Source organism: Pelodiscus sinensis, chromosome 9 (assembly GCF_052426305.1).
Source record: "Pelodiscus sinensis isolate ZL-2025 chromosome 9, ASM5242630v1, whole genome shotgun sequence".
NCBI classification, from domain to species: domain Eukaryota; kingdom Metazoa; phylum Chordata; order Testudines; family Trionychidae; genus Pelodiscus; species Pelodiscus sinensis.
In genome coordinates, this window is record NC_143060.1 from 67072249 (window position 1) to 67098961 (window position 26713).

At 72.9% G+C, this 26713-nt stretch overlaps 2 protein-coding genes and 1 long non-coding RNA gene across 4 annotated transcripts; 1 reads left to right on the top strand and 2 right to left on the bottom strand.

Moving 5' to 3' along the window:
* The first annotated feature begins 321 nt into the window (after nt 1-321).
* On the top strand, nt 322-11240 carry PHGDH (phosphoglycerate dehydrogenase). Of its 2 annotated transcripts, XM_075916318.2 has the most exons (12): nt 326-571; nt 893-1044; nt 2745-2810; nt 5147-5201; nt 5281-5379; nt 5741-5873; nt 6509-6657; nt 7132-7284; nt 7370-7502; nt 8504-8631; nt 8984-9209; nt 11009-11240. In XM_075916318.2, exons 1-12 carry the CDS (start codon nt 434-436, stop codon nt 11203-11205), a joined length of 1629 nt encoding a protein of 542 aa, XP_075772433.1. In that variant the 5' UTR covers nt 326-433; the 3' UTR covers nt 11206-11240. The 2 variants fall into 2 exon arrangements, with proteins under 2 accessions (XP_075772434.1, XP_075772433.1); XM_075916319.2 differs by lacking the exon at nt 7132-7284 and having other exon boundaries at nt 322-571.
* Nucleotides 8228-8566, bottom strand: LOC142824411 (uncharacterized). Its single transcript, XR_012899296.2, has 2 exons — nt 8441-8566; nt 8228-8366 (listed from the first exon to the last, which is right to left on the bottom strand). It is a non-coding gene; the product is annotated as an uncharacterized LOC142824411 (long non-coding RNA).
* A 2585-nt stretch (nt 11241-13825) lies between the features above and the next one.
* On the bottom strand, nt 13826-23093 carry HMGCS2 (3-hydroxy-3-methylglutaryl-CoA synthase 2). The gene is made up of 10 exons (XM_075916317.2): nt 22933-23093; nt 21466-21920; nt 20483-20608; nt 20106-20270; nt 19302-19470; nt 18536-18706; nt 16914-17020; nt 16672-16797; nt 16052-16173; nt 13826-14410 (listed from the first exon to the last, which is right to left on the bottom strand). The coding sequence occupies exons 1-9, from the start codon at nt 23034-23036 to the stop codon at nt 16067-16069; spliced, it is 1530 nt and encodes a 509-aa protein (XP_075772432.1). The 5' UTR covers nt 23037-23093; the 3' UTR covers nt 13826-14410; nt 16052-16066.
* Between the last annotated feature and the right edge of the window lie 3620 nt (nt 23094-26713).

Sequence of the window (26713 nt, forward strand, 5' to 3'; positions counted from 1 at the left end):
AGACGGGGCGGGCGGGGCCGGGCGAGTTGGGGGGCGGGGGGGGGAAGGGGCGGGCGAGTTGCAGACGGGGCGGGGGGGGGCCGGGCGAGTTGGGGGGGCGGGGGGGGGGAAGGGGCGGGCGAGTTGCAGACGGGGCGGGCGGGGGCCGGGCGAGTTGGGGGGCGGGGGGGAAGGGGCGGGCGAGTTGCAGACGGGGCGGGCGGGGGCCGGGCGAGTTGGGGGGCAGGGGGCGGGGGGGAAGGGGCGGGCGAGTTGCAGACGGGGCGGGCGGGGGGCGGGCGAGTTGGGGGGGCGGGGGGCGGGGGGGAAGGGGCGGGCGAGTTGCAGACGGGGCGGGCTCAGGAGCCGGAGCCGGAGCCGGAGCCGCAGCCGCCGGAGCGGGGAACGCAGCGCAGGGAAGCGCCGCCCGGGCCCCGCAGACCCCGCCGCCCCCATGGCCCGCGCCGCGCTGGGCTCGGTGCTGCTGAGCGACCCCCTGGACCCCTGCTGCGCGCAGCTGCTGCGGGCCGCCGGCATCCGGGCGCGGGAGCAGCCCGGCCTGAGCCCCCCGCAGCTGCTGGCCGAGATCCAGGTGGGGCCGGGCGAGGGGGCTGCTGCGGGGGCACCGGCCCGGGCCCCTCCCCCGCCAATCCCGGCCCGCGCCCCCCCGCACCCGCCAGCCGCGCCTGATGCAAGAGGGGCGGCTGCTTGCGCGGCGCTGGCTCGGGCGGGGGGGTCCGGCCCAGCTCCCGTGACGTCGTGGCGGGGGGGGGGGGTCTGTGCAGGGCAGGGGGCGGGGGCAGAGCCCCCTGGGGAGCTGGAGCCGCTGGCCCGGGCTGGGGTCTCGGTGCCCCCCGGCTCTGGGCTGGAAGGGGGGGGACAGGCTGGCTCTGACCGGGTCCCCCGCCCCCAGGACTGCGATGGGCTCATCGTCCGCTCAGCCACCAAGGTGACGGCCGAGGTGATCGAGGCCGGGAAGAAGCTGCAGGTGATCGGGCGGGCCGGCACCGGCGTGGACAACGTGGACGTGGAGGCGGCGACGCGGAGGGGCATCCTGGTGATGAAGTAAGGGCCTGGCGCCAGGGCAGAGCCGCCTCTCCCCGCGTGGCGGCCCGTGTCTGAGCCGGGCAGGGCTCCGGGCGCCCGCGGGGCCAAGGTCAGCTCGTGTGTGCAGGGGGTGCGCCCTGTGCAGCTCCATGGGCACATGGTACCCCCCTGCCCTCATTCCACACCCTTGGAGCTGGTCCAGAGGGATTCAGACAATGCGGGGTGGGAGGGAGGCTCGTGGCGGGCGCGGGGCTCTGGACCACGTTCGGAGGGAAGTTCGTGGCGGGCGCGGGGCTCTGGACCACGTTCGGAGGGAAGTTCGTGGCGGGCGCGGGGCTCTGGGCCACGTTCGGAGGGAAGTTCGTGGCGGGCGCGGGGCTCTGGGCCACGTTCGGAGGGAAGTTCGTGGCGGGCGCGGGGCTCTGGGCCACGTTCGGAGGGAAGTTCGTGGCGGGCGCGGGGCTCTGGACCACGTTCGGAGGGAAGTTCGTGGCGGGCGCGGGGCTCTGGGCCACGTTCGGAGGGAAGTTCGTGGCGGGCGCGGGGCTCTGGGCCACGTTCGGAGGGAAGTTCGTGGCGGGCGCGGGGCTCTGGGCCACGTTCGGAGGGAAGTTCGTGGCGGGCGCGGGGCTCTGGGCCACGTTCGGAGGGAAGTTCGTGGCGGGCGCGGAGCTCTGGCCCACGTTCAGAGGGAAGTTCGTGGCGGGCGCGGGGCTCTGGGCCACGTTCGGAAGGAAGTTCGTGGCGGGCGCGGGGCTCTGGCCCACGTTCGGAGGGAAGTTCGTGGCGGGCGCGGGGCTCTGGCCCACGTTCGGAGGGAAGTTCGTGGCGGGCGCGGCGCTCTGGGCCACGTTCGGAGGGAAGTTCGTGGCGGGCGCGGCGCTCTGGGCCACGTTCGGAGGGAAGTTCGTGGCGGGCGCGGGGCTCTGGGCCACGTTCGGAGAGAAGTTCGTGGCGGGCGCGGGGCTCTGGGCCACGTTCGGAGGGAAGTTCGTGGCGGGCGCGGGGCTCTGGGCCAGATTTAGCCAGCGTCTCTGGAGTTGATGGCGCTCCAGAATGCTCCAGCGAGAGCCACACAACTTTTTCTGTACTTACAGTTTTTGCTGAAAAAATGCAACTTGGGGTAAAATTCCCCACGTGGCTTCAGCTCCGAGCAGAGAGACACTTTGCAAACGTTTCTCCAGTGGCGCCGTGTCACTTTCTGCTTCCACAAGGTTTCTGAACTTGGCCAGACCCGATTCAAAAGCAAAACGAGCCCCCCCCCCGGAAATGGAAATGAGAAATTCGCTTTTGAGTCAGACCAAATGGCTCCTTCTGGGTTGTTCACGTCAAGCCGGCCGCCCCGTTGTCCACTCAGCTCACGCTCCAGCCCCCTTTGCTGGGGGCTGCTCGGGGCAGGGACAGTGACCCCCGGTGCAGAGCCCAGGCACTGAGCTGCAGGGCGGTGGGGGCCAGATGGCTATGGGGGGAGAATCTACCCGGCGGGGGGCGGGGGGCGGGATGTACGCCGGCAGCGCAGGCGGTGTGATGGCAGCAGACAGTGCCAGCGCCGTGCCCGGCTGGGCCCGAGGCTCCGCCATGGGGTGACAGGAGAGTCGCTGGGGCCGGGCGAGCTGCCGGAGCATGTGCAGGTTGGCGGTTCCCAAGTGGGGGGCTGCCCAGTGCCCCGGGGCTCCCCTGCCCCCCATGCCTGTGCTAACCCCGCGCTCTGCCCACAGCACGCCCACCGGGAACAGCCTGAGCGCCGCCGAGCTCACCTGCGGGATGATCCTCTGCCTGGCCAGGTGACCCCCAGCGCTGCTCGGGGGGCTGAGTAGCCCCTCCCCTGCTGGGCTGCCCGCTGCCCCATCCCCCTGCCCTCAGCAGCCAACTCCCACCACTGCCCGGAGCCCGGCGCCAGCTCTGGCCTGCCCCAGGCATAAAGCCAAGCCCAGGCTCCCCCCACACCCGCTCGCCCTGCCAGCCTGCAGCCTCCCACCCACGCCCCGGCACAGAGCTCCAGGCATCCGGCAGCCCTGCCCCAGCCATCTGGCTCCGAGCTGCTCACCCAGCATGGAGCGGAGAGTCCCGCCCCACGGCCCCGCCCCACAGCTGACATTGCCCTTCGAGTCCCGCTGCACTGCCCTCTCCGGTCACACGGCCGCCAGCTGCCAGCACCCACTCCCAGCGCCGCATCTGTCCTCCCCCCCAGGGCACCCCATTGCTGCCCTTGCCCCTCCCCCACTCAAACAGACCCCCCCCATGGGCACGCCCCATACCACGGGCACAGACCCCCGGTGGGCACGCCCCATACCACGGGCACAGACCCTTCCCCCCCGTGAGCACACCCCATACCACGGGCACAGACCCCTGGTGGGCACGCCACATACCACGGGCACAGACCCCCCCCGTGGGCATGCCCCATACCACGGGCACAGACCCCCAGCAGGCACGCCCCATACCATGGACACGGATCCCCAGTGGGCACACCCCATACCACAGGCATAGACCCCCCCGGTGGGCACGCCCCATACCACGGGCACAGACCCCCCGTGGGCATGCCCCATACCACGGGTACAGACCCCCCCCATGGGCACGCCCCATACCACGGGCACAGACCCCCCGTGGGCACGCCCCATACCACGGGCACAGACCCCCCGTGGGCACGCCCCATACCACAGGCACAGACCCCCCGGTGGGCATGCCCCGTACCACGGGCATAGACCCTTCCCCCCGTGGGCACACCCCATACCATGGGCACAGAACCCCCCCATGGGCACGCCCCATACTACGGGCACAGACCCCCCGTGGGCACGCCCCATAGCACGGGCACAGACCCCCCCATGGGCACGCCCCATACCACGGGCACAGACCCCCCCATGGGCACGCCCCATAGCACGGGCACAGACCCCCCCATGGGCACGCCTCATACCACGGGCACAGACCCCCCATATGCACGCCCCATACCACGGGCACAGACCCCCCATGGGCACGCCCCATACCACGGGCACAGACCCCCCCATGGGCACGCCTCATACCACGGGCACAGACCCCCCCGTGGGCACGCCCCATACCACGGGCACAGACCCCCCGTGGGCACGCCCCATACCACGGGCACAGACCCCCCGTGGGCACGCCCCATACCACGGGCACAGACCCCCCGTGGGCACGCCCCATACCACGGGCACAGACCCCCCGTGGGCACGCCCCATACCACGGGCACAGACCCCCCCCATGGGCACGCCCCATACCACGGGCACAGACCCCCCCCATGGGCACGCCCCATACCACGGGCACAGACCCCCCCTATGGGCACGCCCCATACCACGGGCACAGACCCCCCCATGGGCACGCCCCATACCACGGGCACAGACCCCCCGTGGGCACGCCCCATACCACGGGCACAGACCCCCCCCCATGGGCACGCCCCATACCATGGGCACAGACCCCCCCCCATGGGCACGCCCCATACCACGGGCACAGACCCCCCCTATGGGCACGCCCCATACCACGGGCACAGACCCCCCGTGGGCACGCCCCATACCACGGGCACAGACCCCCCCTATGGGCACGCCCCATACCACGGGCACAGACCCCCCGTGGGCACGCCCCATACCATGGGCACAGACCCCCCCCCCATGGGCACGCCCCATACCACGGGCACAGACCCCCCCTATGGGCACGCCCCATACCACGGGCACAGACCCCCCGTGGGCACGCCCCATACCACGGGCACAGACCCCCCGGTGGGCACGCCCCATACCACGGGCACCGACCCCCCGGTGGGCACGCCCCATACCACGGGCACAGCCCCCCCCCATGGGCACGCCCCATACCACGGGCACAGACCCCCCGTGGGCACGCCCCATACCACGGGCACAGACCCCCCCCGTGGGCACGCCCCATACCACGGGCACAGACCCCCCCCCGTGGGCACGCCCCATACCACGGGCACAGACCCCCCCCCCGTGGGCACGCCCCATACCACGGGCACAGACCCCCCCATGGGCACGCCCCATGCTGCGAGACAACGTATGGCACGCCCCTGCCAGGCTGCGCCGCTCCCCGCGGGCCGGAAGCTGCTGGGGCAGGGCTTGCCTGGGTGGCTCATCTGCTGACCACGGGGCCGTTGCTGTTCCAGGCAGATCCCCCAAGCAGCCGCCTCGATGAAGGACGGGAAGTGGGCGCGCAAGCAGGTAAGAGGCGGGGCCTGCTGCCCGGCGGCGCTGGGGGTGCCTGGCCGCCGGCGTCACAGCCCGCCTGCTCTCTGCCTAGTTCATGGGCACGGAGCTGCACGGGAAAAGCCTGGGCATCTTGGGCCTGGGCCGCATCGGGAGAGAGGTGGCCACCAGGATGCAGGCCTTCGGGATGAAGGTAAGGGCGGGCGCAGGGGAGGGAAAGGGTTAAACTGCCCAGGGAGGGGGAGGGGTTAATCCAGGGGCCCCGGGAAGGCTGCCCTCTTGCCCTCGCCTGAAGCCGCCCTGGTGACATGGCTGTCTCGGACAGGTTCCCCTTAACTCTGCCCCTCCCTCCTATGCCCCAGCAGGCCGGGCCGTGGGCTGAGACTCCCCTGGTGGGTGCTGCCGGGGCTGGGCGCCCTGGCGGGGCAAAGGGCGTTAGTTACCACGCAGCCCACGCAGGGGCAGAGCCCAGCCAGCCGGGTCGGGGCCGTTCCCGGCTGCCCCGGGCAGGAGGGGCCCGGCCGGTGCGGGTGAGTGGCCGTGGCTCTGCTTAGACCATAGGCTACGACCCCGTCATCACGCCCGAGGACTCGGCGGCCTTCGGCGTGCAGCAGCTGCCCTTGGAGCGGATCTGGCCCCTGTGCGACTTCATCACGGTGCACACGCCGCTGCTGCCCTCCACCACAGGTAGGGCCCTGCCCCTCCCCGGCGGGCCCGGGACTGACCTGGCTGGGGCCAACCAGGCCTGGAGGGAGAGTCCGATCCGGGTGAGACCAGCTGGGCCCGGAGCAGGCAGGAGTGCTGCGCTGGCAGAGCCGTAGGGAGGGTGGTGGCAGAGCCGTGCTGGGGGGGGGCAGTGGGCAGAGCCATGTGGGGGGGGGGCAGTGGGCAGAGCCATGTGGGGGGGCAGTGGGCAGAGCCATGTGCGGGGGAGGGCTGTGGGCAGAGCCATGTGCGGGGGGGGGCAGCGGGCAGAGCCATGTGGGGGGAGGGCTGTGGGCAGAGCCGTGCTGGGGGTGCAGTGGGCAGAGCCATGTGGGGGGGAGGGCTGTGGGCAGAGCCGTACTGGGGGGGCAGTGGGCAGAGCCATGCTGGGGGGGAGGGCTGTGGGCAGAGCCATGCTGGGGGAGCAGTGGGCAGAGCCGTGCTGGGGGGGCAGTGGGCAGAGCCATGCTGGGGGGGAGGGCTGTGGGCAGAGCCGTGCTGGGGGGGCAGTGGGCAGAGCCATGGTGGGGGGGAGGGCTGTGGGCAGAGCCATGTGGGGGGGGCAGTGCCGGGGGGGTTCTCTGACTCGTTTGCAGACACCCCTGCCCCTCCCCCAGGGCTGCTGAACGACAGCACCTTTGCCAAGTGCCGGCGGGGGGTGCAGGTGGTGAACTGCGCCCGGGGGGGCATCGTGGACGAGGGGGCCCTGCTCCGGGCACTGCAGTCGGGCCAGTGTGGGGGGGCTGCCCTGGACGTCTTCACTGAGGTGAGTGAAGGGGGCCCGGGCGGGGAGGGACCCCCAGTTCCTGGCCCTTGAGCAGCTGCTCTGTTAGAGGGGCCCAGAGCCCGGCCAGCTGCAGGACGTGGGGCTGGGCCTGGGGGTGCAGAGGAGCCCTGCCTAGGCCCCACCCAGAGAGACCAGCTGGCCCCTTGGCTGCACCCTGGGCTGACGGCTGCCCCCCCCCGCTGGGAGACTCACGTCCCTGCCCCCCAGCCGCCGCGCCCCCCGCCCATCTACTGGGCTCTGGGAGGCCTCGGAAATGGCACCGTCAGAAAGTCCTGAACGTTCCCAGCGCAGCCTTAACTCTGCCCCGCGCCCGGGTGGGGGATTCCCCCGCCCCCGCCAGCGGGGGGGCAGCGTGGGCCTGGCCGGGGCAGCAGGGGGCGCTGCTGGTGCCTGCCAGGTGGGACCGGCCCCCTGGAGCGCGGCGCGGGCTGACGGGCCAGGCTGTGTCTGCAGGAGCCGCCCCGGGACCGCGCCCTGGTGAACCATCCCAACGTGATCTGCTGCCCCCACCTGGGCGCCAGCACGCGGGAAGCGCAGCGCCGCTGCGGCAAAGAGATCGCCCAGCAGTTCGTGGGCCTGGCCCTGGGGACGGCGCTGGCCGGCGCGGTGAGTGGGGGGGCAGGGCGGGGGCTGCCCCCACCCCGTCTGCCTGCTGTGCCTCTAGCCCCCGGCCTCTCCCTCCCTCCCCCAGGTGAACGGGCAGGCGCTCGGCTGCGCCTTGGACCCGCAGACCAGACCCTGGATCGCCCTGGGGAGAGCCCTGGGGCTGCTGCTGCAGACACTGGCCGGCCCGGTGCAGGGAGCCCTGCAGGTCTGCACGCTGGGTGAGTGCGCGGAGCCGGGCGGCGCAGGGCCGGGGCGGGCTCAGCCGGTGCCCTCCAGGTGAACCATCTGCCCCCGCACCGGAGCTGGGGTCTGGGCCATGCCAGGGCCGGCCTGTTCTCTGCCCCACAGCGCAGAGGGGGCTGGGCCGTGCCAGGGCTGGCCTGTTCTCTGCCCCACGGCGCAGAGGGGGCTGGGCCGTGCCAGGGCCGGCCTGTTCTCTGCCCCACGGCGCAGAGGGGGCTGGGCCGTGCCAGGGCCGGCCTGTTCTCTGCCCCACGGCGCAGAGGGGGCTGGGCCGTGCCAGGGCTGGCCTGTTCTCTGCCCCACGGCGCAGAGGGGGCTGGGCCGTGCCAGGGCCGGCCTGTGTCTCTGTCCCATGGTGCAGAGGGGGCTGGAGATGGGGGGGCACTGGGGGGACGGTGTGAGGCAGGGGTGAGTGCATTGGGATGGGGGATGCTGCGGGAGGCCTGGCTCAGGGGGAGGGGTGGGTGCATTGGGATGGGGGGCACTAGGGGGGACTGGGTGTGAGGCGGGGGAGTGCATTGGGATGGGGGGACTGGGGGGACTGGCTCGGGGGAGGGGTGGGTGCATTGTGGGTCAGGGTGTGGTCCCAAACTGGAGGGCGTGATGCATCTTTTGCTTAACAACTTTGGTCTTCCCCTTTTTTTTTCCTCAACAGAATTTTTCCCCGGTGTTTTTTTTTGGGGTGGGGGGGGTGGGGGGGTCAGTATTTTTGGTTAAACCCTCTGGCAGCCCCGTGTGAGCATCCCATGCATGGCTCAAGCCCCGTCGCACGGCCCAGCACCGAGTGCCGCAGGAGATGCAGCCGGGCTGGACCGCGGGTGGGGGGCAGAGTCCGTGACCTCTGGCCTGCGGGGGGGGGGGGGGGCGGAGTCCGTGACCTCTGGCCTGGGGGGTGGGGGGCCGAGTCCGTGACCTCTGGCCTGCGGGGGGGGCTGTGCGCTGCTGGATCGGTATAACCCCGGCTCCCTGCCCCCAGGCGCGCCCCTGCAGAAGGCTGGGACCTACCTGAGCCCAGCCGTGGCCACCGGCCTGCTTGAGGGAGCTGGGCACAAGCACGTGAACCTGGTGAACGCGCTGCTGCTGGCCCAGGAGGCTGGAGTGAAGGTAGACGGCTGGCCAGGGACCCAGTCACGCACCCCGAGGCGCCTCCCTGCCCGCCTGGCCAGGGGCACGCTGCCCTGGGCCTCTCCAGCCCTGACCCCACCCAGCAGGGCCCCCGCCCCGCACACGTAGGTGGGGCAGCCGGCATCTGCTGGATGGCCTCGCCCTAGGGGAGCCCTAGCCACTGGCTAGCACTAGCCAGAGGGGGAGGATGGCCCAGTGCTTGGGGCTGCCACAGACTCCCTGGGACCTTGGGCATGTCCCTTTGCTTCCCTGCGTGTGGGTCCCAGCTGGACGTGGGGGGGGCACTGCCGTAGCCAGCACCTGGGGCTGCTGAGCCGTGGTATCCCTGCAGGTCACGGCCACGGAGGGCGAGGCGGTGCCAGAGCCGGGAGGCGGTGACAGCGCCCTGCAGCTGGCCCTGCCAGGGACCCCCTTCAAGCTGGTGGGCTCGCTCCAGGGCAGCACCCCCGTCCTGCAGGAGCTCAACGGAGCCGCCTTCCCACAGCCGGTCCCTCTCGCCGGCCACCTGCTGCTCTACAGAGCCCCCGCCGGTGCCAGCCCCCTGCCCGCGGTGCTCGGTGAGGAGGAAGCCCGGCCGCTGTGGCTGCTGCTCGGAGGGGCTGGGGGCCCAGGTGGCAGGTCCTGGGGGGCGGCCCAGCGGGAGTCTGAGAAGGGGGGCCCGGGTCGGGTGGGTGCTCGGCAGGTGCCCCGGCAGGCGAGGGAAGGCCCGCGGGCGGGCGCTGGGCGGGTTCCCCAGCAGGCGAGGGAAGGCCCGCGGGCGGGCGCTCGGCGGGTGCCCCGGCAGGCGAGGGAAGGCCCGCGGGCGGGCGCTCGGCGGGTGCCCCGGCAGGCGAGGGAAGGCCCGCGGGCGGGCGCTGGGCGGGTGCCCCGGCAGGCGAGGGAAGGCCCGCGGGCGGGCGCTCGGCGGGTGCCCCGGCAGGCGAGGGAAGGCTCGGCGGGTGCCCCGGCAGGCGAGGGAAGGCCCGCGGGCGGGCGCTCGGCGGGTGCCCCGGCAGGTGAGGGAAGGCCCGCGGGCGGGCGCTCGGCGGGTGCCCCGGCAGGCGAGGGAAGGCCCGCGGGCGGGCGCTGGGCGGGTGTCCCGGCAGGCGAGGGAAGGCTCGGCGGGTGCCCCGGCAGGCGAGGGAAGGCCCGCGGGCGGGCGCTGGGCGGGTGCCCCGGCAGGCGAGGGAAGGCTCGGCGGGTGCCCCGGCAGGCGAGGGAAGGCCCGCGGGCGGGCGCTGGGCGGGTGCCCCGGCAGGCGAGGGAAGGCCCGCGGGCGGGCGCTCGGCGGGTGCCCCGGCAGGCGAGGGAAGGCCCGCGGGCGGGCGCTCGGCGGGTGCCCCGGCAGGCGAGGGAAGGCCCGCGGGCGGGCGCTGGGCGGGTGCCCCGGCAGGCGAGGGAAGGCCCGCGGGCGGGCGCTGGGCGGGTGCCCCGGCAGGCGAGGGAAGGCCCGCGGGCGGGCGCTGGGCGGGTGTCCCGGCAGGCGAGGGAAGGCTCGGCGGGTGCCCCGGCAGGCGAGGGAAGGCCCGCGGGCGGGCGCTCGGCGGGTGCCCCGGCAGGCGAGGGAAGGCCCGCGGGCGGGCGCTCGGCGGGTGCCCCGGCAGGCGAGGGAAGGCCCGCGGGCGGGCGCTCGGCGGGTGCCCCGGCAGGCGAGGGAAGGCCCGCGGGCGGGCGCTCGGCGGGTGCCCCGGCAGGCGAGGGAAGGCCCGCGGGCGGGCGCTCGGCGGGTGCCCCGGCAGGCGAGGGAAGGCCCGCGGGCGGGCGCTCGGCGGGTGCCCCGGCAGGCGAGGGAAGGCTCGGCGGGTGCCCCGGCAGGCGAGGGAAGGCCCGCGGGCGGGCGCTCGGCGGGTGCCCCGGCAGGCGAGGGAAGGCCCGCGGGCGGGCGCTGGGCGGGTGCCCCGGCAGGCGAGGGAAGGCCCGCGGGCGGGCGCTCGGCGGGTGCCCCGGCAGGCGAGGGAAGGCCCGCGGGCGGGCGCTGGGCGGGTGCCCCGGCAGGCGAGGGAAGGCCCGCGGGCGGGCGCTCGGCGGGTGCCCCGGCAGGCGAGGGAAGGCCCGCGGGCGGGCGCTCGGCGGGTGCTCCGGCAGGCGAGGGAAGGCCCGCGGGCGGGCGCTCGGCGGGTGCCCCGGCAGGCGAGGGAAGGCTCGGCGGGTGCCCCGGCAGGCGAGGGAAGGCCCGCGGGCGGGCGCTCGGCGGGTGCCCCGGCAGGCGAGGGAAGGCCCGCGGGCGGGCGCTCGGCGGGTGCCCCGGCAGGCGAGGGAAGGCCCGCGGGCGGGCGCTCGGCGGGTGCCCCGGCAGGCGAGGGAAGGCCCGTGGGCGGGCGCTCGGCGGGTGCTCCGGCGCAGGGCAGGGCCTCACCGCGCTCTCTTGCCTCCGCAGGGCTGCTGGGCGCGGCGCAGGTCCGGCTCCAGTCCTACCACGGCTCCCGGGCGGTGCGGGGAGAGGAGTGGAGCTGCCTGGGGCTCTCGGAGCCGGCCGGGGCCCTGGCGGGAGCGGCGCACCACGTGACCGAGGCCTTCGCGCTCTCGCTGGAGCCCTGCGCCGCCGCTTCCCGCGGGGCTGCTCTCCCGCGCTGAGCCCGGCCAGTCAATACAGCGTGTGCAGAGCGGGAGCCTGGCCTGTGTTGTGTCCCGCCGCGGCGCGGGGGGCTGGCGGGGCAGGAGGTGGGCGCAGTGGCCCAGGGCGGGGGGAGGGTGACGGCGCGTCGGGGACCCCGACCCTGCAAGATGAGGCTCCGCCAGCCAGTGGAGGAAACGGGTCACTGCTGCTCCGCGGTGCAGGCGCCATGCAGGCGTAGGCCAGGCCGGCAGCCCTAGTTCCCTGGGGGGGGGGGTTCCAGGGCCCTGAACCCCCTACACTGGTTTTACTCTACTTCCTCCATGCTCCCCCCCCCCCCGACTGCCCAACTCCCAGCCCTGCCCCCAGCCAGGGGCCGTCTCCCCCTTCCTCCCTTTGTCTCCCCCCGGGAAGAGCCTTGTTCCCTGCACAGGCTGGGCCTGGGCCAATGCACGTGGGGGGTCAGTGGAGATCTCACAGCGCAGCCAGGTGGGACACCAGGTCACAGAGCAGACCCCCCCCCCCCCACTACGCCACAGGGGGGCTGGGATGGAGCAGGAGTCAGACGCAGTCGCCTGGGGGGGGGGGGAGACATGGGGGGGGGGGGGGAGACATGGGGGCTGAGACCAAGCAGGAGTCAGACGCAGTCGCCCGGGGGGGGGGAGACATGGGGGCTGGGAGGGAGCAGGGGTCAGACGCAGTCGCCCGGGGGGGGGGGGGAGACATGGGGGCTGGGAGGGAGCAGGGGTCAGAGGCAGTCGCCCGGGGGGGGGGGGAGACATGGGGGCTGGGACCGAGCAGGAGTCAGACGCAGCTGCCCGGGGGGGGGAGACATGGGGGCTGGGAGGGAGCAGGGGTTGGCCGCAGTGGCCCGGGGCGGGTGTGGGGGACCCAGGGGAGCTGGGACAGCAGGAGGTGGCCGCATGAGGGGTCTTTCCTCGCTCCTGCTCCCCTGGCAGGGTCCCGGGCACCCCCACAGCCCTGCCCTGGCCCCACAGCCACCGGAGAGGTACCAGGGACCCTCCAGCCCCAGGCAGCAGCCGCCCAAGCGACCCCTCCTGGTCTGGGGTTCCCTAGAGCAGCCCTGCCTGACTTTACCCTCGGCAAGGCACCCCCGGGAGCCCTGAGCACCTCCCCCGTCCATCGACTCCCCCTCGCCCCTCAGTGAGCGGCTCCCGCTTCCCCCTCCTCACCCTCCTGCGGCAGCCCCTCCCCGGCGTCCCTCGCCTGCCTCCTGCTGTGCCGCTTCCTCTGCGGCTGGCTCCGGCAGGTCCTCAGGCCCTGGCCCCCATGAGGTGACCCCTCGGCCTCTGCCAAGGCCTCGCTCCCGCCGGTCCACACCTGGCCCCTGTGGTTACCGCGCTCTGGCTTGTCGGGCGCCTCCAGGCCGAGCGCGGCGCCAGCTCTGCCGCGGGGGCTGGAGCCTGAAGAAACAGGCCCACGGTGCCGCCTGGCGAGCTGGGCTGGGTCCCCCCACAGCCGGAGCACATGCCTGGCAGCGCTGGCCCCGGGGGGACCCCATTTGCACAGGGCGCTGTGGGCCGAGCGCGTGGCTGGGGGCCGCCACAGGCTGGACTCGCGCTCGGGGCAGACGCGCGGGAGGAGACAGGGCCAGGCACGCGGGAGGAGACGGGGCCAGGCGCGCGGGAGGAGACGTACCCACAGCGCCCGTCAGCTTCAAGGCGGGGGGACTGGAAAAAAGTCTCGCCCATGGCTAAGCTGGTGACAGGGCCTTGCACCCCCTCTCTGCCCGCAGGGAGCCCACCAACCCAGCCCGCACAGCTGGGCACAGCCCCCACGGCCACACCGTGCTCAGTGCCAGCCCGCCACATGGCAGAGCACACGCAGAGGCGGCCTGCCCGGACCCCCGCCCCGCAGAGAGCGCTGCAGCAGGGGGAGCCAGCCCTGGCATGTGCCCTGCATCCCCCCTTGGCCGCCTCGGGAACGGCATCGAAGTGCCCCCCGAGATCCCTCCCCCGGCATGGCCGCATGTGGGCTGGAGCAGGAGCGGGGCGGCCCCTTGAGCACCGGGTTACGGTGCCCCCGCTCCTGTGGGGCCTAGGGTCCAGCGTGCCCGGGCATCGCCAGCCCTGGGGCGGGGGGCAGGGGCCGGGCTAGCCCCGTGCGCAGAGGGGCTGCCTGGGGCCGGTGGAGATGGGGCTGCGCTTGCACGTGCTCAGTCCCGCTTGCCCCACACTGGCGCTTCGTTTTCCTGGGCCCCCGGCCTGGCGAGCCGCCCGCCTCGGACCCAGCCAGCGGCACAGGCCCCAGTGCCGGCCCCAAAGCCTTTGGCGGGGGAAGGGGCTGGGCAGGCCCGGCAAGGCCGCGGTGAAACCCCAGCGGTGCCAGTGGGGGGCTGAGGTGTGTGCCCGGCCCAGCCCCTTGCACCGGGTGGAGCTGAGTGGGCGTGAGCCAGGAGGGGCAGGGAGCCGCCTCCTCCCCCTTCTGCCAGCCGGGCAAAGCCAGCTCCCATGCATGGCAGCCCCCAGAAGCCTTCACTCCGCCCTGTTGCCTCTGCATGCGCCACGGCCCGAGCCAGCAGCGCCCCTAAGGATGGGTGCCCACTAACAGCCCTCAGAGGCTGCCTCTAACCACTAGCCCACGCTGCCGCCCTGCCCCAAGCCAGGCAGCAAACAGAGCTGTGAACCAGCGCCCCCGGGTTCCCCTTCGCAGGGGGCCAGGGGCTGTGCACTGGCTTTATTTGTGGGTACCAGCCAGGAGAGAGGGATACAACGTCCAGCAATGGGCACGGGGCCGCGTCGCCAGAGGCCAGGTTGGGCCGGGGCAGCTAGCCCTGCCGTGGAGCGGGGCCCGAGGGGCCGTGGGGGGAAGCCCCGAAGGCAGGAAGAGGACAACGGAGCCCGTGAATTTCACACCCCCTGGCGGAGGATTTCACACCCCTACAGCCAGGCTCTCAGTTCAGCCGCCTGCGTGCCCGCTGGCATGTCTCTTCTGCCGCCCCCAGGTGGGCTGACCCCCAGCGAGCCCCTCGGGCCGGCCATGCACGGGCCCCTTCTCACCCGCCTGGGGATGGCTGCCCCAAGGGGCGCCGAGGGGGACGGAGCCTGGCAGCGCCCCGGCCGGTGGGGGCGGCTCAGCGTTGTCCCCATGGGTCCGTCAGGCTGCGCGGGCGCTAGTGGGCCCAGGCCGTTCGCAGCTGGCGCGGCGGGAGCGTCGTCTGCGTTGGCGGGTGCCACGGGATGGGCCCGGACAGGCTGGGCAGGGCTGCAGGGACACAGCAATGGGAGGGGTCAAGTCTCCAGCCTGGGGGTAGCCCCCTCCACAGGCCCTGTCTGGACACTTGCCAGGATGCCCCCCCACTGCCCCTCCCGCTACGGCCCCACCAGGAACGGCTCCAGCGACCTCTGCAGCTGGGATCCCCCACCCCCGCTCCCAGTGCCCAAAGGCAGGCACCATGGGGGAGGGGGAGATCCCAGAGAACTGGAGTCTTGCTGCTCCCAAGTACCAACTAAGCCCCTCCCCCTGTGGCCGCCAACCCCACCCATCTGCTAAGCCCCACCCCCTGGGGCCGCCAACCCCACCCATCTGCTAAGCCCCTCCCCCTGGGGCCACCAACCCCATCCATCTGCTAAGCCCCACCCCCTGGGGCCATCAACCCCGCCCATCTGCTAAGTCCCTCCCCCTGGGGCCATCAACTCCACCCATCTGCTAAGCCCCTCCCTCTGGGGCTGCCAACCCCACCCATCTGCTAAGCCCCTCCCCCTGGGGCCATCAACCCCACCCATCTGCTAAGCCCCTCCCCCTGGGGCCATCAACTCCACCCATCTGGTAAGCCCCTCCCTCTGGGGCCATCAACCCCACCCATCTGCTAAGCCCCTCCCTCTGGGGCCACCAACCCCACCCATCTGCTAAGTCCCTCCCCCTGGGGCCATCAACCCCACCCATCTGCTAAGCCCCTCCCTCTGGGGCCATCAACCCCACCCATCTGCTAAGCCCCTCCCTCTGGGGCCACCAACCCCACCCATCTGCTAAGCCCCTCCCTCTGGGGCCATTAACCCCACCCATCTCCTAAGCCCCTCCCTCTGGGGCCACCAACCCCGCCCATCTGCTAAGTCCCTCCCCCTGGGGCCATCAACTCCACCCATCTGCTAAGCCCCTCCCTCTGGGGCTGCCAACCCCACCCATCTGCTAAGCCCCTCCCCCTGAAGCCGCCAACCCCACCCATCTGCTAAGTCCCTCCCCCTGGGGCTGCCAACCCCACCCATCTGCCCCCCTCCTCTCTGAGCGCCCTGGCTGGGGCCTTGCCGGCAGCGCACTCCGCCTGAAGGTGCAGATCAGGGACGTGGCCTTACGGGAGCCGGGCCGGGCCGGCGTCCCTGCGTCGCACGAGGCGGCCGAGGAGTGGGGAACTGGGCTCTAGGCCGGCAGCGCTGCAGGCCCCGAGCAGCGAGTCGGGCGCACGGTGGAGCTGCCCTGGCAGCACAGGTGCAGGTGAACGCACGGACGTGTCCACACGCACACGTGCGACGCACAAGAACCGCCAGCAGGGCCCATCCCTTCGTGCGTCTCGCCAAGTGTCCACAGGGCTCCGAGAGGGCCTGGACCTCGCCCCACCCTGGGGTGCCCAGACAGCGGCAGCAACGACCCAATTGCTGCCCTGGGGCGGGGGCCAGTCTCCAGCTGCTGGAGGCCCAGTGAGGCCGGGACACCCCGCGCCTGTGACTGTGCGGTTCGTACCCCGGCCCCCCAAGCCACCGAGGCAGGCGTTGGGCTGCACCGGGCTCTGGCGTCCCCGTGAGCGCCCAGCTGCCGGGTGGCTCCAGCCCTCCCTCGTGGAAGGGCCCCGGGGTCCCGTCCTTCCCGTGTCAGAGTCCTGCCCGTCCCGCCTGCCTCCGCCCCACCTGCCTTTGCTGGCCGGCCCTAGAGCGGCCTGCGGGCGTACTGCCGCCGGTGTTTGTCGTCCACCTGCTCCAGGTACCAGGTGCCGGGGAACAGGTCCTCCCGGGAGCCCGCGGGCGTGTGGTTCACTGCGGAGAGAGGAGCAGGGGGGCTGCAGGAGGGGCCGCAGGGCCGGAGGGGACCGGGGCAGACGGGAGCGGATTGGCGCAGAAGGGAGGGCGGGCCCGGGAGGGGGCAGTGAGCGAGGGGATCAGGTCCAGCTGGTACCAGCCGTTGGGGGGCCAGTGTCTCCTTCAGCGTTAGGGCATCGGGGGAGGGTTCTTCGGGGTGCCAGGGACACGGACCCGCCCGACTGGCCAGGCATGCAGGGGGCCACGCGTGGCTGTCTGCCAGGGACGCCCGGCTCGCTGACCGGCAGGGACAGTTCCACGCAGACGCCATTCGGTCACCCCCCTCGCGCCTTCCCAGCCACCGTGGCCACGGGCAGCGCCCTGGGCCCGATCCTGCACCCCTCCCTCCCACCCCTCTGAGAGGAGCCGGGGCGCTCAGGGCGCCGGAGCAATCGGGCCAGGCCAGAGGGGCCCACACGTGGAGGGGACCCGGAGCGCTGGCCGCTGCCGCCTCACCCAGGTGGTGACTTTCTTCTCTCTGCTTCATGATCCCGGCAAACTCCTCCGGGGGGACCCGCTTCCGGGCGTCCAGGCGCGTCTGCAGGTCGGAGAGGCTGGAGACCAGTGTGTCCAGGGGGGAGCCTGGCAGAGAGCGCCGGTGAACGGGGGCCGGGGGACGCTGCCCCAGCAGTGCGCCAGGCGAGGGCCAGGGGCCAAGCGCAGCCCAGAGCCAGCCCGGCAAGCAGCAGGCAACTCACCGGGGGCGGCGTCCTGGGAGACGCGCAGGGAGAACAGGCTGGCAGCCAATCCCGAGCCGTAGGAGAAGGCCCCGATCCTGGAGCCGGCCAGCTGCTGGGCAGAATGCCTGTGGCAAGACAAGCCGAGCTGTCGGCGGCCCGTGGGCGCGCTCAGGGCCAGGTGCCCCGAGTCCTGGGAGCTGCCCCCGCGCCCGCTGGGCAAGGCGTGGGCTGGGGGCGGGCTGCTCTGAACCGGGACCAGCGGGGAAGCAGAGACATGGCCCAGGGGCGGCCGGCGGGTAGACGGGCAGCGGCTGCGGGAGCTCGTGTGCCCAGCACCAGGGCAAAGCACTTCGCCCCGCAGAGAGCCCCCGGGCTCTTTCGCTGCTGGGGAGGCTGAGGCCTGGGCCATGGGGGCAGAAAGGGGCGCTGGAGCCGCACTCACAGTGCCAGGAGGGAGGCGAGGCAGCCGTACACGGGGGGGGGGGCGCTGGAGCCGCACTCACTGTGCCAGGAGGGGGGAGAGGCAGGGGGGGGGGGCGCTGGAGCCGCACTCACTGTGCCAGGAGGGAGGCGGGGGGGGGGGGGGGGGGGCGCTGGAGCCGCACTCACTGTGCCAGGAGGGGGGAGAGGCAGCCGTACACGGGGGGGGGGGGCGCTGGAGCCGCACTCACTGTGCCAGGAGGGGGGAGAGGCAGCCGTACACGGGGGGGGGGGCGCTGGAGCCGCACTCACTGTGCCAGGAGGGAGGCGAGGCAGCCGTACACGGGGGGGGGGGCGCTGGAGCCGCACTCACTGTGCCAGGAGGGAGGCGAGGCAGCCGTACACGGGGGGGGGGGGGGGCGCTGGAGGGGGGGGCGCTGGAGCCCACTCACTGTGCCAGGAGGGAGGCGAGGCAGCCGTACACGGGGGGGGGGGCGCTGGAGCCGCACTCACTGTGCCAGGAGGGGGGAGAGGCAGCCGTACACGGGGGGGGGGGGCGCTGGAGCCGCACTCACTGTGCCAGGAGGGAGGCGAGGCAGCCGTACACGGGGGGGGGGGCGCTGGAGCCGCACTCACTGTGCCAGGAGGGGGGAGAGGGCGCTGGAGCCGCACTCACTGTGCCAGGAGGGAGGCGAGGCAGCCGTACACGGGGGGGGGGCGCTGGAGCCGCACTCACTGTGCCAGGAGGGAGGCGAGGCAGCCGTACACGGGGGGGGGGCGCTGGAGCCGCACTCACTGTGCCAGGAGGGAGGCGAGGCAGCCGTACACGGGGGGGGGGGCGCTGGAGCCCACTCACTGTGCCAGGAGGGAGGCGAGGCAGCCGTACACGGGGGGGGGGGGCGCTGGAGCCCACTCACTGTGCCAGGAGGGAGGCGAGGCAGCCATACTGTGGGGGGGGGGGCGCTGGAGCCCACTCACTGTGCCAGGAGGGAGGCGAGGCAGCCGTACACGGGGGGGGGGCGCTGGAGCCGCACTCACTGTGCCAGGAGGGAGGCGAGGCAGCCGTACACGGGGGGGGGGGCGCTGGAGCCCACTCACTGTGCCAGGAGGGAGGCGAGGCAGCCGTACACGGGGGGGGGGGTGCTGGAGCCCACTCACTGTGCCAGGAGGGAGGCGAGGCAGCCGTACACGGAGGGGGGGGGGTGCTGGAGCCCACTCACTGTGCCAGGAGGGAGGCGAGGCAGCCGTACACGGAGGGGGTGTACATGTTGCCGTTGCGAGCGGCGAGGAGGAGCGAGGGCTTGGTTTTCTGGTTGAACATTTCCAGGCTGGCTTTCTGGAAGGCCTTCTCCACCTCCTTGTCCGAGTAGGTGTCTTCCAGCTTCAGCCCCCTGGTAGGAGGGAGGGGGGTCAGGGGGCTGAAGCGCCCTCCCAGCCAGCCCCGGCACCAGCCGCCCTGCGCTCTCCTAGAGCAGCCCGGCCAATGGAAAAGCCCTTCCCACGGCTCTCGCCCGCTCACGGCCCAGCCGGGAAGCCAAGGAGCCGGGCCACTGGGGAGCGAGCCCCCTGCCCACCGTGCTGCCCGGCTGCTCTTTGGGGCAGCACCGTGCCCGGCCCGCTGGGCTCCCGCTCTGTCCCCGGGGCTCTCTCGGTGCCGCTGCCTGTACCCCGACGCCCAGGATCCTCTGCCTCCCCCGCTCTCCCGCAGCCCCCAGGGGAAAACAGCCCCTGCTCGGATGCTCCTAAGTCACCTGGGGGTGGGAGCCCAGTCCTGGAACCAGGGGCCCGGGTTCTATTCCTGGCCCTGCCCCTGGCCTGCGCGTCCCCATGCTGCACATCAGTTTCCCCACCTGTGAAATGGGCACAGTGCTGCTGCCGCCGATGAAGAGCTGGGCACGGCTGTCGGCAGGCACTGAGCCAGCCTGTGCAATCCCGGGGACGCGTGGGCAGGCGGGACAGCAGCCCAGCCCCTCGGGGCGCACCCACCTGAAGGCCTGTAGCCCCTGGTAGAGGCCGTGCTGCGTGTCGGGGCTGGGCGCCGCCAGGAAGTCGTTCAGCAGGACGCGCCCCACGGATTTCTGCACCAGTTTGCAGAAGGGCGTGTGGAAGACCAGGAACTGGAAGTCGTCCAGCGTGAAAGGCTTGTCCACCCCCACTGCGGCGAGCCGGAGACAGGAGCCCCCGTCAGCCTGGCCATGGGCAGAGCCCCACACGCCTGCCCCGCACCGGGGGGCAGCAGGGCAGGGAGCTGGGGAAGAGCCCGCGGCTTCCCACGCTGCAGCAGGAGGCACGGCAGCCCCCGGCCGCCCTCGTCACCCGCAAGGGCCCGGGGCAGGAGAGACCCTCGTGCTCTGGCACCCCCCCCCGCCGGGGGGCAGGCACCAGGAGGGCTCCCCCCTGCTGCAGAGAGAGGGGCTCAGCCTGGGGCAGGGCCGGGCACCGTGGACGCTGGGCACAGGCCCGCACAGCCACCAGCCAGCCCCCCGGGCACAGGGCACAGTGGGGAACCAGGCCTTGTGCAAACTCCTCCCACGGTTCCCACGTGCGCCTGCCCCCCCAGCCAGGCCTCTCAAACGCCCCCCGCCCGGCCAGAGGCCAACGCCTTCCACGGGCTGCCGGCACCTCCGCCTCGCCCCCAGACACCCACAGGCCCCCACGCGGCCCCAGGACATCTCTGGGCCCCGCTGGCACAGGAGGGTCCCGCTGGAGGGCCCCCGGAGAGCGCGGCTCGGCCAGCCCCTGCCTGCGGGTTGGCCCAGGCCTGGCACGCGCCGATCCCCGGCTCCGCACCGTTCTGCCACTGGCGCTGGATCTTCCGGCGGTAGACGGCGTAGCACTGGTCCAGGGCGCGGAGGTAGCACTGGATGGAGAGCTTCCCGTCCACCACGGGGTACTCCGAGGCCAGGTCCGGCTTGTAGAAGTCGTAGGCGTGCTCCATGTGGGTTCCCCGAACACCTCGGGGAGAAAGCAGAGTGTCCAGGGCGGGAACCTCAGCCCCTCCCAAGCCCCGCAAGCCCCTGGCAAGGAAACGTCCCCCGGGAAAAAGCCCAAAATTACAGATCACGAGCCACTTTTCCGCTTCCCCTTGTCCCGCGTGGCCGGGCCTGGTGCTAGAGCCAGGCCAGCCCCGCCCCGCCCCGGGCAGGGTCCGTCTCCGTGGTACCAACCTCTCTCTAGCGCCAGGGGGGCGTTGGGTCCAACCAGCATGGCGACCGCGCCTGCCCCTCCCGTGGGCCGGGCGTTGCCGGTGGCATAGACTGCTATGTCGCCACAGACCACCATGGCGTAGCGCCCTGCGCGGGACGAGAGCACGGACCCCGTGAGGCGCCCGCCGGCGGGCGGGAAAGGCCCCGCTCACCCCCGCGCTGCCGGGCGGGCACGCCGAGGGCCGGAGCCAGCGGCTGCTATTCTCACAGGCCTGTCTCCTCCTCGGGACCCGGGTGCCAGGGCGCTTGTGCGGCTAGAACCCCGGGAGCCGCGCCTGGGCCCCGAGGCTAAAACCCGCCGGCTGTGAGCGTCTGCTGCCCCAGCCAGCCCCGCTGCGGGGGGAAGCCTTTGCTGAGAGGGCCAGCGTTCCCGTGCGACGGCACCAGGACTCCAGCCCTCGCACGGACCCTGGGACCCACCAGACCAAGGGCAGGGCCCGCGGGCAGTCGGGGGGTTGGACGTCACCTCTAGCATCTCAATCCGCCACATGGGCACCCACGGTGGTGGACGGGAGCCTGGCCTCCGGCTTCCCGATCTCGCCTGCCCGACCGACCCAGCGTCACCGGCCCCGCACCGACGGCAGAGCTGGGAGCTCTGGGACGGCCGAGGGCCGCGGCTGATCACGCCTGGCGCGGCCAAGCAGCCCCAGCGTCACCGGCCCCGCACCGACGGCAGAGCTGGGAGCTCTGGGACGGCCGAGGGCCGCGGGCTGATCACGCCTGGCGCGGCCAAGCAGCCCCAGCGGCGCCCGGCTCCTCCCTGCCATGGCGGCTGCTCTGCATTAGGGCGACCGGCGCTGGGCCGAGCCTGCAGCCGGGGCATCCGCACGGGCTGGAGAGGGGCCTTGTGATAGGAGCTGCCCCCCAGCAGAACCCAGCCAGCCCCGCCGGGGCCCCCGACGACAAGGCCCCCCCGAGAGCCGGCCCCTCGCCCCCTCGCCCACCGTCCCAGGCGCTGGACTCCACCCAGGCGGCGGAGTTGAAGAGGGAGGCCGTGCCGCCGTAGCAGGCGTTGGTGGTGTCGATGCCCTCGACGTCCGTGTTCCCCGAGGCCTGGAAGAGCTGCATGAGCACCGTCTTGACGGCCTTGGACTTGTCGATGATGGTCTCGGTGCCGACCTCCAGCCGGCCGATGGCGTCCCAGGACAGGCGGCTGCGCTCCACCAGGCGCTGCGCCACGGTCAGGCACAGCGAGTTGATGTCCTCGTGGGCCGCGCAGAAACCCATCTGCTTCTGGCCCAGGCCCAGCGTGTACTTGCCGGCCTCCACGCCGTCGTAGCGCTCCAGCTCCGCCTGCTCCACGTACCGCGAGGGGAAGTAGACCTCCAGCGCCAGGATGCCCACGTCCCTGGGCCACGGCTCCGGCTGGGACAGCTGCTCCACCGAGGCGGCCGAGGAGCTGGAGGGCAGGGAGAGCGCTGAGCCCCCGGCTCGGGGCGGGGCGAGAGATCGCTGGCTCCAGGGCACAGCCAGGAGGCCGCACCGGGAGCCAGGACCCCCGTGGGCAGGGACGTCCGGGTGCCACCGCCCCCGGCACAGGCCCACGGCTCAGGGCGGGCCCAGCAGCGGCGTGTTCCCTCCACTGCCCAGCCCGGAGACGGCTCCACGGCTGGGGGAACCGCGGCAGGGCTCACGGGCCACAGGGCCAGCCCCCGGGGCTCCGTGTGCCACAGAGGTGGCTTTTGTAGCTGCCCCCGGGACAGTCCCCTTTCCAGGCGTGTGAAGGTGGCTCTCCAGGAGGGCTCCCCTCTGCTCCCCGGGGCCCAGAGCTCAGGCAGGAGTTCCTGGAGCTGCCTTCAGCCGCGTCCCTGCCCTGCTGTCTGCACCCGGCCGCTGGGCTGCTCAGGCCCACAGGGCGCGGTGCAGCGGGGGCTGCGTGCTGCTGTCAAACCATGTGCCCCGGAGCCAGGCTGCACGACCTGCTCTGCGCCGGCTCTCCCCCAGCCTGCCGCCCCCCCCACACTGCTCCCCAACTCCCCTCCCCCGCTGCTCCCCAGTGCTCCCCAACTCCCCTCCCCCGCTGCTCCCCAACTCCCCTCCCCCGCTGCTCCCCAGTGCTCCCCAACTCCCCTCCCCCGCTGCTCCCCAACTCCCCTCCCCCGCTGCTCCCCAGCCGCCCCATCCCCTCCACTGCTCCCCTGCCACCCCCCCCGCTGCCCGGGACAGGCGCCCGCTGGCCCCCTCAGACGGAGCTGCGCTCTCCCCTTGCCCAGGCAGCCCCATCAGATTGCTAAGGGGGTGTCGCGAGCTGTCTTTGGGGTGCTCCTCCGCGCTGGCGGGCCCTGTGCCCCAGGCCCTGTCCTGGCCCTGCCGCCGCCCCCGCCCGGAGCCCCGCGCCGCGCCAGGCCCCCGCACGCCGGCGGGGAGCCGCTCACACCCGCAGCCAGGGCGGAGGAGGCTCGGCCCCTCACCTGGCCCGCTGCCGGGCAGCCATGCGGGGCGCTGGCTGCAGGGGCCGCGCCTGGGGCTGCAGCACGCGCTTCGCCTGCCGGCCGCGAGCGAAGAGGCGGAACATTTCCCCGGCTGGTGGGCAAGCGGCAGCAGCGAGATCCCCTCGCCAGCCTGGCCAGCGCCTATATAGGGCCCCCGCTGCGGGGCCAGGCCAAGTCCCTCCCCGCACTTATCAGGGGACAAACTGTGTTTCTCCCGCGCCGCTCAGCCAAAGGTCACTGCACACCGGCCAACGCGGCAAAGCAGGAGCACCCTTTCCCCACGCCCCGGCCCTGCCTCCCTCCCTGCCCCACGGCCCCTGCCGGCTCGCTGCCTGCTCCAGCTCACCCCTGCCCCGCCCTGGATGGCCCCCTGCCCCCTTGTCACACCCAGGAGTGGGGGGCTGCTGAAGACCCCAGCCTGCCCGTTACCTCCCCACAGCGCCCGGCAGAGGCTCAGGCACTTCAGAGGGCAGGACGCACCCGCGAAAGCTGCTGCCCCGGGGCGCCCACCTCAGACGCCTCCGGCTGCGCGTGGGCCAGAGGCTCCGTCCCGGCGTGTTCCCCGCCAGGCAGGGAGGCCCAGGGCGCCGCTGGGGAACCAGCAGCGGAGAAGGACAAGGCTGGACGCGTTCCCAGGGGGGAGAGCGGCTCAGACTTCTCCGCCCCGGCCCTGAGAACCAGCCTCTCGCGTCCCCTCAGCCTGCAGGGGCCTGACAGAAACAGGTCTCCAGGCCCCCGCCGCCGAGCCACGGCTGCAGCCTGGTCCCCTCCGGGCCGTACGTGGCTGCCTGGCTGTGGACGCCCCACGGAAGGATTCAGCCTCCTGTTTGCGGCTCAGTCCCATGGAGTGAGGAACCCGGGTCGGGGCCTATGTCCCAGCAGAACTGAACCCAGCCCCCGGCCATGCGCCTTCACCCCCGGTGGGGGTTGGCATGCAGGAGGGGCCACACGGGGGGCAGGGCAGGGTGGCCAGGGGAGGCCTGCAAGCCCCCCCTGCAGCCTGGCCAGCGCGGGGCAGGGGCAGTTTACTGCCAGGGGCTGTCGACAGCAGAATTCAGGCCAAAGGTCCCCTGCTGCTGTCACACGGTCCCGGGTCGACGCTCCCCCTGGGCAGCGCCCGCGCCGGCGTTGCCGAAGGAAGGGCCCCGGCGCCGCTGGTCACCGCCCCTCGGTGGCTGAGGCCGACAGTCGCCCGCCCGGCTCAGGACCCCCACGCAGGGCTCCCCATTGTACCCCCCCCCCGCTCCTGCATCCTGCCCCTGGCCCCTGCCCAGCTGCTCCCTCATTCCCTGCTGCCTTCCCTGGCCTTGCAGCTGGGGCGCCGGGAGGGGGAGCGCTGGGCCCAGCAGAACCCTGCTCTGCCCATGCAACCGCCGGCTGGGGCTCAGTGCTGGGGGGCAGGGGGACGAGGGGCTCTCAGCTCCCACCGGCAGACAGAGCCCCCCCCAGAGCACAGGGCCGGGGGGCTGGCCAGGCAGCTACCTCCCGGCCGGCTCCATTGGGCCGACCCCGGGCCGGTCCGCGTGGCGCCCAGGAGGCCGCAGCAGTTCAGCTCTTCCTGGCCCTCGGCTCGGGGCTGATTCGTGCCGCGGCAAGGCCCAGCCGCCAGGCAGCCCCACATTCCTGTGCACCGAGTGCTCCCCCGCCCGGCCCCGGGGCGGCTCCGACACGCCGGCATCACAGCGCACCCCTCCCCCCGCTCCCAGACTGGCACCGGCAGCCCTGCAAGCCTCCTCCCGCGGGACGCGCCCGGGCCCTCCCTGAGCCCCACGGAGCAGAGGCTGCCGCCAGGGCTGAGCGAAAGCAGGGCAGGTGGAGCCCTCCCCCCTCGCGGGCGCCCTTGGGTGGGGCTCAGGCGCCCCCGAGAGCCAGGCCGGGTGCCGCTCCCTTTGGCAAAACAGCTGCTGCTGGCTGGGGCGCCCTGCTAATCAGCTCCCCGCCCTGGCATCGCCCCTGGGGGCTGCCCCGTGCACCGGGGACCCAGCAGGAGTCCCTGCTTCCGACCCACTGCCATGCCAGGCACCCGCCCGCTGCCTCCCTCCTGCTCCGGCTGTGCTGCCCAGGGCCTGGCCAGTCGCTTGCCCAGGGACCTGCAGGCTTGCCTGGGAAACAAAGACTCACTCTCCTGCCAGCAAGTCACCATAGAGACCCAGCTGGGCTCTCTCCCAAGGCCGGGCTGGCACGGCCCCGAACCTTTGTCTGGAGCACTGCTGAGCTCCCGCACACACACACACACACCCTCCCCCGCTCTGCCCAGAAGTGAGGAAAGGGGCTTTTGCTTCCTGCGGCTGCTGGCTCAGCTCATTTCGAGCCCTACCTATCCAGCAATCCCAGCCCCGCCGGGGCCCTGTTTGCACAGCTCAGCGACGTTAACCCTGGCCCCTAATGATGGGGTGGCGAGTGCTAGGAGGAAGGGCCTCAGGGCTCGGGCCTGCTGGGAGGAGCCAGTCCCAAGCTCCCTGGCTGTGCTGGGACAATGCTGGGTAACGAGGTTTTCCAAAGTGCTGGTCAGCTGCCTTCTGCATGCGCCCAGCTCCCCAGGTCAGCTCTGTCCCGGGTGTGCAGCAGCCACACTTGGCTTCCTTGGCCTCTGGTCCGCTCCTGCTCGCTGGCGCCACCTGCTGCTCTGGGTCCGGCTTCTGCAGGCAGCTGAGCTCTTCAGGTTAAGCCAGGTGGCTAGTGCCACTCGTGAGCCCTCCAGCCCCGTTTCCACCTGGGGCGACGCTCTCGGGCATCGGCCCTGACCCAGGCTCCCCGGCACGGCAGGGGCACACTCCATGCAGACACAGGGCTGCAGGATCCGTATCCCCCTCCGCCTCTGCACAAAGGAGCCGCGGCTGCAGCCCCCCGTGGACACAGGCAGCCGCGGTTGCAGCGGGTCCGAGTCTATTGCTGGCCCCCACCTAGGGACCGTGGCTCCGGCGCTCGGGCTACAGCAGCTGATGCTGCCAGCTTGGAGACCCCCCGTCTAGTCCCTGGTGTGCTGGCCGAGAGGGGGGCTGCGATGCCAGAGGAAGTCAAGAGCCTTCTCCCCGGCGGTGCCGAGCCGCAAGGGGGAGGAGGAGCCCGGGGCAAGTGGCAGGGGGAGGCCACAGACGTGGGCCAAAGGGCAAGGCTGGCAGGCTTGGGACGGAGCTGGGGGGGATGTGGGAGGCGGGCAGGCTGGGCAGACGCGGTGTTACAGAACCGCACCCAGCTCCAGTAGGCAGAGCCCGGTGCTGCCCCCGCCGGGAGGAGGGGCAGGAGTTGGGGTTTGGCTCGGAGCATGGAGGCTTGTTGCATGGCTGGAGGGTTTGCCGGCCCGTTTGTTACATGCTGTTGCTAGTTCTCGGGGCGGCTGCCTACACACCACAGCCGAGACGCGTCGCTACACGCCCAGCACTTGCCCATCCTTGCCGCTGAATGCGCCATTCCCAGGGCAGCCTGAGGGCCGGCCCGTAGCCGAAGCCCGTACTCGCCTTTCGGCTTAGCCCGTCCCCAGAACGCTCTCCGTTCTCGGGGATTTCGTCGAGGTGTGGAGCGGGCTGCTTGCCTGTAAATATGCCCTCGCCTCGTTACGCTCCGGCGAACCGAGTTGGGGACACGGGGCTTCCCACACTGCTCCCCACCAACCAATCGCAGCAGCAGTTTATTGCAGCGCCGGATTAGCAGCTGCGAGGTTGTCGATGGCTACTCACAAGCCATGGGCTATTCAACTGCTCAAGCTCTATGTACTGTAGAGTTTCAAGCAGGCCACGGTTCCTGGTAAACAGGAGGAGAC

Coding starts and splice junctions, on each gene's coding strand:
- HMGCS2 (XM_075916317.2), bottom strand. CDS start 23,036: ATGTTCCGCCTCTTCGCTCGCGGCCGGCAGGCGAAGCGCGTGCTGCAG. Junction 21,921..22,932: donor GCTGCCCGGCAGCGGGCCAG/GTGAGGGGCCGA, acceptor CCTGCCCTCCAG/CTCCTCGGCCGCCTCGGTGG. Junction 17,021..18,535: donor CTCGCCTCCCTCCTGGCACA/GTGAGTGGGCTC, acceptor GTCTTGCCACAG/GCATTCTGCCCAGCAGCTGG.
- PHGDH (XM_075916318.2), top strand. CDS start 434: ATGGCCCGCGCCGCGCTGGGCTCGGTGCTGCTGAGCGACCCCCTGGAC. Junction 5,874..6,508: donor GCTGCTGCCCTCCACCACAG/GTAGGGCCCTGC, acceptor CCCCTCCCCCAG/GGCTGCTGAACGACAGCACC. Junction 7,285..7,369: donor GGACGGCGCTGGCCGGCGCG/GTGAGTGGGGGG, acceptor TCCCTCCCCCAG/GTGAACGGGCAGGCGCTCGG.